Genomic DNA, 8,950 nt, shown 5'->3' with positions numbered 1-8,950 from the left:
ATAATAAAAAGTTATGGGGTTTGGAAGGAGGCAGGGGAGTGAAAAATGAAAAATTCCTCTGGTGGGAAGGGATTAAATTGGCATTCACAGGTGACTACAAGCCAGAGGGACTGTATGCAATAATAATAAAAAAAAAAATTAACTGCTAGGCAGAGCTGTCTGCGTGTGCCCACAGACCACAAGAAAATGGCCGCTTACTTACTGTGTAAGCGGCGATTTTCTTGTGTCCTGTGGGCATGCGCAGATGGCTCTGCCCAAGCCCGAATCCTACAAGTTTCAAAGCCTGCATCGGAAGAAGACACAGGAAGATAATGTTCCTGACGAAGATGGAGGCAGCGCTGGAGAGTTCTCTGGCAGCAGTGGGGACGCCCTCAGTGCTGCGAGAGAACTCATTTGCATACCGGTGAAAACCAATATTTCAAGCAAACGGCGGCCCGTAGAAGACTTCTAAATGTAGGAGACGAATAGCCTTTCTTAAGGCTATTCCGACGTGGTAGGGAGAAAAAAATGTGTTTAAATGATAGGATCCCTTTAAGACTAGGTACGTTTAAATGTGTCCCAGTGTATCTACATCGATACATGAATATAGTTGTCATTTCTCAGCTTTATACGCACCCAAATCATAATACCTTAAAGGAGTTGTCCAATACAAACACTCTTCTTGTATATACCCTATTTGGGAATCCTCAGATAATAGGAAGAATCTCCTCATCAACTGATTGTTGGTGCCACAGCAGAGGGATTCTTTGCTCTAAGTTTATTATCACAAGGGCACGGCCGATTTATAACAGTGGCAAGGGCAGCCCAAAAATGAAAAAAGTCCCAATTTTTTGCACAAAAAACCAAGCTGGTGTTCAATACATGCTAAATTACCCACACTATTCCCAAAATACGCACCAAAAAAGAAAATCACAATAAACTTCCATTGTTTGTAAAGTATTGTATTATTGTCTTTAAAGGGGTTGTTCAGGCAAAAATGGACAACCCTTTTAAAGTTTAAATAAGCTGTGGTAAGAAAAAAAAAAAAAAAAAAAAAAAAAAAGGTATACTCACCTCACCTTTCCCCGTTGCTCCGATGTCCTCCCACACTTCCCGATTCATCTGCTCCCGCAGTGTCTTCCAGTGTTGTGCTGAAGCCACTGATTGGCCTCAACGGGGACGTGACCACTGAGGCCAATCATCAAAGGGCCTGAATGTCACTACCTGTGACATCACAGGTCCTCTTCCAGGACGACAACGGAGCAATGGGGACAGGTGAGTATGCTTTTTTTTTTTCTTTCTTCACTGCTCCAGCAGATTTAAACTTTAAAAGTTTAGCCTGGACAACCCCTTTAACTTAACATCTGGTTGCTACATAGTTTGAAAATTAAAAATACTGAAAAACATACCAGGAAACAGCAAAAATGTATGAATTTTGTGTAACTACCCTTTAATGCATTATAATGTGACTAACCTCTTTATCTATTCCCTTTGTCTTTCCTGATGTGCTATAAATGTAGGCTATAGATAGAACTCTCATCTGCGATGCTCTTGGAGAAAAGCCATAAGACATGCTACATGATACTTTAGCACATGCTAATCTATCATTGCTTTAACCATGTTGCTATGTAACTCCTTGAAAATGTAAGTGAGTGCAAGGGGATATCTTACTGTGACCCTTTCTAAATGGTATATAGATGCTAAAATATTTGGTACAATGGCAAATGTGTAGCCAGCTGTACAGCTCTCTAGCCAACACCTTGGTATTTAATAGAGATGAGCGAACACTAAAATGTTCGAGGTTCGAAATTCGATTCGAACAGCCGCTCACTGTTCGAGTGTTCGAATGGGTTTCGAACCCCATTATAGTCTATGGGGAACATAAACTCGTTAAGGGGGAAACCCAAATTCGTGTCTGGAGGGTCACCAAGTCCACTATGACACCCCAGGAAATGATACCAACACCCTGGAATGACACTGGGACAGCAGGGGAAGCATGTCTGGGGGCATAAAAGTCACTTTATTTCATGGAAATCCCTGTCAGTTTGCGATTTTCGCAAGCTAACTTTTCCCCATAGAAATGCATTGGCCAGTGCTGATTGGCCAGAGTACGGAACTCGACCAATCAGCGCTGGCTCTGCTGGAGGAGGCGGAGTCTAAGATCGCTCCACACCAGTCTCCATTCAGGTCCGACCTTAGACTCCGCCTCCTCCAGCAGAGCCAGCGCTGATTGGCCGAATTCCGTACTCTGGCCAATCAGCACTGGCTAATGCATTGTATTGGCGTGATGAAGCAGTGCTGAATGAGTGTGCTTAGCACACACATTCAGCTCTACTTCATCGGGCTAATAGAATGCATTGGCCAATCAGCGCTGGCCAATGCATTCTATTAGCGTGAACTGAGTTTGCACAGGGGTTCTAGTGCACCCTCGGCTCTGCTACATCAGATTGCTACATCTGATGTAGCAGTGCCGAGTGTGCATCAGATGTGTAGTTGAGCAAAACTGACTCAGCACTGCTAAGTCTGCATTCGCATAGGAATGCATTGGCCAGCCTTCGGCCAATCAGCGCTGGCTCTGCCGGAGGAGGCGGAGTCTAAGGTCGGACCTGAATGGAGACTGGTGTGGAGCGATCTTAGACTCCGCCTCCTCCAGCAGAGCCAGCGCTGATTGGTCGAGTTCCGTACTCTGGCCAATCAGCGCTGGCCAATGCATTCTATTAGCTTGATGAAGCAGAGTGTGCACAAGGGTTCAAGCGCACCCTCGGCTCTGATGTAGCAGAGCTGAGGCTGCACAAGGGTTCAAGCGCACCCTCGGCTCTGATGTAGGAGAGCCGAGGGTGCACTTGAACCCTTGTGCACCCTCAGCTCTGCTACATCAGAGCCGAGGGTGCGCTTGAACCCTTGTGCACACTCTGCTTCATCAAGCTAATAGAATGCATTGGCCAGCGCTGATTGGCCAATGTATTCTATTAGCCTGATGAAGTAGAGCTGAATGTGTGTGCTAAGCACACACATTCAGCTCTACTTCATCGGGCTAATAGAATGCATTGGCCAATCAGCGCTGGCCAATGCATTCTATTAGCGTGAACTGAGTTTGCACAGGGGTTCTAGTGCACCCTCGGCTCTGCTACATCAGATTGCTACATCTGATGTAGCAGTGCCGAGTGTGCATCAGATGTGTAGTTGAGCAAAACTGACTCAGCACTGCTAAGTCTGCATTCGCATAGGAATGCATTGGCCAGCCTTCGGCCAATCAGCGCTGGCTCTGCCGGAGGAGGCGGAGTCTAAGGTCGGACCTGAATGGAGACTGGTGTGGAGCGATCTTAGACTCCCCTCCTCCAGCAGAGCCAGCGCTGATTGGTCGAGTTCCGTACTCTGGCCAATCAGCGCTGGCCAATGCATTCTATTAGCCCGATGAAGTAGAGCTGAATGTGTGTGCTTAGCACACACATTCAGCTCTACTTCATCAGGCTAATAGAATACATTGGCCAATCAGCGCTGGCCAATGCATTCTATTAGCTTGATGAAGCAGAGTGTGCACAAGGGTTCAAGCGCACCCTCGGCTCTGATGTAGCAGAGCTGAGGGTGCACAAGGGTTCAAGTGCACCCTCGGCTCTCCTACATCAGAGCCGAGGGTGCGCTTGAACCCTTGTGCAGCCTCGGCTCTGCTACATCAGAGCCGAGGGTGCGCTTGAACCCTTGTGCACACTCTGCTTCATCAAGCTAATAGAATGCATTGGCCAGCACTGATTGGCCAGAGTACGGAATTCGGCCAATCAGCGCTGGCCAATGCATCCCTATGGGAAAAAGTTTATCTCACAAAAATCACAATTACACACCCGATAGAGCCCCAAAAAGTTATTTTTAATAACATTCCCCCTAAATAAAGGTTATCCCTAGCTATCCCTGCCTGTACAGCTATCCCTGTCTCATAGTCACAAAGTTCACATTCTCATATGACCCGGATTTGAAATCCACTATTCGTCTAAAATGGAGGTCACCTGATTTCGGCAGCCAATGACTTTTTCCAATTTTTTTCAATGCCCCCGGTGTCGTAGTTCCTGTCCCACCTCCCCTGCGCTGTTATTGGTGCAAAAAAGGCGCCAGGGAAGGTGGGAGGGGAATCGAATTTTGGCGCACTTTACCACGTGGTGTTCGATTCGATTCGAACATGGCGAACACCCTGATATCCGATCGAACATGTGTTCGATAGAACACTGTTCGCTCATCTCTAGTATTTAACAAATACAATACGAATTTTCAACACAATGTTACAATGAAAAGCACATTAAAACCTGCAATTGGAAAAGTGTAGTTTATCTGATTAGTTTAGAAAAAATGCAATACCTTTAGCATAATGCTACAATCTTAAGGGTAATGTCGCATAGTTTTGCTGCATTTTTTTTTAGCCAAAGCCAGAAGTGGATTTAGCAAAAGGATTAGTATAAGTGCTTCCCATGTCTCATCTGCAACAAAAAATACAGTTTTATTTCACAAGGCCTCAGCCTTATAGAATGCCTTTCACGACCTCCATCAAGTCAAGCTCATGACATCATTTAATAGCTGCTGTTCCACTTATTCCGGTACAGTTGGAATTTTTGCTCTAGCCCCCGCCATTCCCAAGCAATCAATGTTGTTGATTTTGGTGTCTGGTATGCTACTTAGGCTCTGTACTTACAGAAGGGAAGTGTCAGGCAGAAAAGGGGTGTGATTCTGAGCTCTGACACTGGCTGTCTCTGATTGCAGATCTGAATCCCCTCTGCCTGACACCACCCTTCTGACATTACAGAGCCTAAATAGCACATAAAACATCTAAACTATCTATGCTTATTGCTCAGGAATGGTAGAGGCTACAGAAAATTCCAGCTTAGGTGGAATCAGTGGAGCAGCGACTAATAACAGAATCTAAGAACTAGAATGGATGGAGGTGCTCAACGGTCCTCTTCAAAGGGAGTCTGTCAGTAGTTCTAACCATTAACATGACCGTTTCAAATGAATCCAAATACAACAACCACCTACAACTATAGGTATGAATAAAGGGGTATTCCCAAGTCGCATACTCACCAGTCTTCACTGCTGTAAAATCTTTCTTCCTGGATTATTGCGTCATTTGGTGGGTGGGGTTTCACATGCAACCTGCTGTTTACCTCTGCCCCCAAATTAGCGTGTAGCTCCACCCACCACATAGCGTGATCCTATGGGGTGGCTGAAGGGCCTGTGATGTCATCAAAGGTCCTCAAACAACACTATATGCACAATATTGGACTATGAAGTACAGGCAGGAGCAACTCCATTCTGTGTTACATAAAGAGACTGCCTGTCTCTGCTATAATGAACACAATTGAATTAGCTAGCCTGATAATTGGGAGAACAGAAGACGTTCAGAAATGAAAGCAGCTCCTCTCCCCTATCTGATAGCAGGAAGGTAGGTCACGTGGTGTAGACACAGGAATAGCTAGAAACACAGGCTCGCTCCCGTGCACTTAGCCCCTCCCCCTTGAGAGCAGGCAGATACATCACTTGACTTTTGAGCAGATAAGTCAAGGGCTGTGTCAACAATGAATTGAATAAAGTAAGATAGTGGACAAACAAAGCAGTTTTGCTGAAGAAGTGTATTTAGGAAAAGTCTTACATCCACATTAACAAGCAGTATAGATAGGATCCTTGTGATGGGACAACCCCTTTAAGTAGCTCTCCAGAACGTATAATAATGTATCAAATAAATATAGACCTTTCCAGAAGTTAAGAGAAGTGATAAAGGAATTGTGCTGCATTAGGCTCTTCTGATGATCTGTTCCAATAACTTATAGGACCTGATCTGTAAATATTGGAATGGAACAGAGCATCGGAATGGAGCTCGGCCTGCACATTCAGTTGTGTGCATGAGACCTTAGAAAACAGGAAGTGATATGACATCCAATGGTCACATAGCCATTCTGCAGCTCAGTCCTGTGGATAGGTCATCAGTATGAAAAATGACCAAAGAAACTGCTTTAGGCCGGGGCCCCATGTGGCGTCAGTGACGCAATTTGCCTGCAGAGGAAAAGATCGTGACTAAAGATGAGCGAACACTGTTCGGATCAGCCGATCCGAACAGCACGCACCCATAGAAATGAATGGAAGCACCTGTGACGCTGACTTTGCCGGCGGCTGGCCGGCGTCACAGGTGCTTCCATTCATTTCTATGGGTGCGTGCTGTTCGGATCGGCTGATCCGAACAGTGTTTGCTCACCTCTAATCGTGACATTTTACAGTTAGAGCAAAATTCTAGGGAATCCCATGCCCACCTTGCGGTAAAAACCGTGCTGTAGAAACACAGCGATTTACAAAACCACCATGGTTTTGGAAATCACAACATGTCAGTTATACCTACAGAAATGCCGGCAATTTCCCCATAGGTATAAGGGTGTATGCACACTACGTAACGCCGGGCGTGTATGAGAGCCGTACACGCCGGCATTACAGCAGTCTGCCGAACACTTCCCATTCACTTCAATGGGAGCGCTCGTAACAGCGGCGTTTACGAGCGCTCCCATTGAAGTGACCCCAGAGTATAATAATCAGAGACCCGGGAAATAAAAACATTAAAAAAAAAAAGGTAAGGTTGCTTCTTACCTGTTCCCTGACTCCTGTGCTGTGCTGTCCACCGCTCGCGTCCTTCGTTAATGACGTCGGACGTCACATGACCCGGGAAGCATGCCGGGTTCATGTGACGTCAGACAACAGTAGGAAGGAGGCCTGGCAGGATCGCGGAGAGGTAAGTAACAGTTTTTTATGTTTATTACCTCTCCCGATTCGCCGGTCATTATACTCGGGGGTCTGCAAAGACCCCCGAGTATAATGATAGCCCCTGTGGGGCCCGCGGTGTCACTTGCCGATGCCGGCCCAGCCAGGATCGGCAAGTGAATAGGGCCCGTAACAGCCTATTTTTAAAAAAATGCAGCGGTAGCGGCGGTCACCGGGCCCCCTAATGGTCCGGGCCCTGTGGCAGCCGCCTCCGCTGCCTCTACGGTAGTTACGCCCCTGCATATAGCCGACTATATCACTTGCAGAGTCCCAAAGGAGTTGGCAAAGCTGGCAGACTGCTCCCACTTTACACTTACCGTATATACTCGATTATAAGCCGACCAGCAGCAATATCAATGGATGGAATCTCCCATAAAATAAAAAAAAAGAAGCTTTAAAAAAAAATATAATTAAAAGTTCTAAATCCCTCCTTTCCCTAGAATACATATATAAGTAGAAAATGACTGTGAAACACATACATATTAGGTATCCCTGTGTCTGAAAGTGCCCGGTCTACTGAATATAAGGTATCTGCAGTGCTCCTGTTCCGTCAGGAAGGGATTAATAGGAGCACTGCAGATACCCTATATTCAGCCAGACTGAATTCCAAGTGGGGGAAAAAAAAACAGTCCTCAAGCTCAGGGAAAAGACAGACAGACAACCAAAACACCCCCTCCCCTTCCCCAGCAACTACTGCACCCAAAACCTATGACTATTTTCATTTTTGAAATTTTACAGTAGCTGCTGCATTTCTCCCCCTCGGCTTATACTCGAGTCAATAAGTTTTCCCAGTGTTTTGTGGTAAAATTAGGGGCCTCGGCTTATATTCGGGTCGGCTTATACTCGAGTATATACGGTAGGTTAGATACATGCCACCTCCCAAAAAGACCTTGTGGTTGCTACATAAAAACATGCGGTGCCACTCACCCCCAAATGGGGTGGTCTCCCTTGAAAATATTTGCATATAGTTTTCCTAGAAGCCTCCCGGCCAATGTTGGCAAATATAATTTATTTCCTATAAGTGCCTCTGGTAGAACATTTTCTTTAAGAATTCACAGAAAAGAAGCAAAAAGAAAAGCTAGAGAGAAAATGAGAAATAAGCTAAACTCTTCTAACACAATAGAAATGACTTTGCCCTCAAAGAAAATGGCTTCCGCCAGTATTGCATAGCGCACTGTCTGCTCCCAGTGTGTCTGTGGTCGATGATGCAGACTGGAGCCGCTCTATCTCGGTCCTCCACGCCGTCTCGGTGGTTGCTCTCCTTTCTGGCTGGTCCTGCGTTCTGAGAGCTGCTGCAGCTGAAGTAAGGAGGAGGAGGAGGGGGCGGAGCTGCGGCTGCTCGCTCATCTACACAAGTCATTGCTTCTTTATCCACTTCACGCATCCTCCTGTACAAAGCCTGGAAGAGCCCGGGCCCGGCAATGGACACGCAGAAAGTAAGCTACATGCTAAATATAATGAGCCCGCTCCCCTGCACCAGTGCCGGCCGCTGCACTTTCTAGGTCACTGGCAGTAGGCGCATATAAATAGCAGCAGCCTGTTCATTCATTGCTGCTGGGTGTGCTGCTGCAGGGACAATAGATGCCCTGGTCTGCACTGTGGCAGTAGGATGGTGCAGTGGTGAGGGATGCTGGCACATCATGGGTGTGGTGGGTAGGATGTGCTTGTGTGTGATGTTGTGGTATTATGTCTGATGTGATCTCCTGTATCCTCCCTAGTCATGTGCATCTCCCTCCTAGCAGGTAGCACAGTGCCCCCTGTAGTGGAGGGTTCAATAACAGGGCTCCATGGTACACCAGCAGCAGCTTGGCAGGTGCCTCTCCATCACATCAGCATGGGTGGATGAGTTTGCATTTATTGTCTAGGTTGGGTGTGATGGTGGCTTCGCCCCTGTGGCCTTGTCTTCATCCTCTGTCATTGTGCAGCCTGGAGCAGGTGGATAGTTAAACCCCAGCATCCGGTACCCGGCATGTGCAATGTGTATTACTGAATTGGCAGCAGGGTGGGGTGTATTGAGGCAGGTGTTGCTGTTGGATCGTTGAATTGTAGAGGCATGTGGCATAGGAGGAGCCCATAAATGCTCTCGGTACCTTTTTAAATATTTGTCAGACAGCTGGGGCATGGTATAACACCTTTTGATCACAACTGTGCAACATAAGTATCTAAAGCTAGAAACACGTGTACC

General features: G+C 46.5%; 1 protein-coding gene across 3 annotated transcripts in view; it reads left to right on the top strand.

The window, feature by feature from the left end:
- Nucleotides 1-8,080: 8,080 nt before the first annotated feature.
- Nucleotides 8,081-8,950, top strand: part of FSD1L (fibronectin type III and SPRY domain containing 1 like) — a 57,349-nt gene continuing 56,479 nt past the window's right edge. For all 3 annotated transcript variants that reach the window (XM_075280079.1, XM_075280070.1, XM_075280061.1), the window contains exon 1: nt 8,081-8,201. In XM_075280079.1, the coding sequence (XP_075136180.1) occupies nt 8,187-8,201 (15 nt within the window). In that variant the 5' untranslated portion in view covers nt 8,081-8,186. The remainder of the gene's footprint in view (nt 8,202-8,950) is intronic.

The sequence above is a fragment of the Leptodactylus fuscus genome, chromosome 1, assembly GCF_031893055.1.
Source record: "Leptodactylus fuscus isolate aLepFus1 chromosome 1, aLepFus1.hap2, whole genome shotgun sequence".
In the NCBI taxonomy this organism is placed as follows: domain Eukaryota; kingdom Metazoa; phylum Chordata; class Amphibia; order Anura; family Leptodactylidae; genus Leptodactylus; species Leptodactylus fuscus.
Note: the sequence above shows the minus strand (reverse complement) of the source record. Positions and strands in the feature narration are given on the sequence as shown.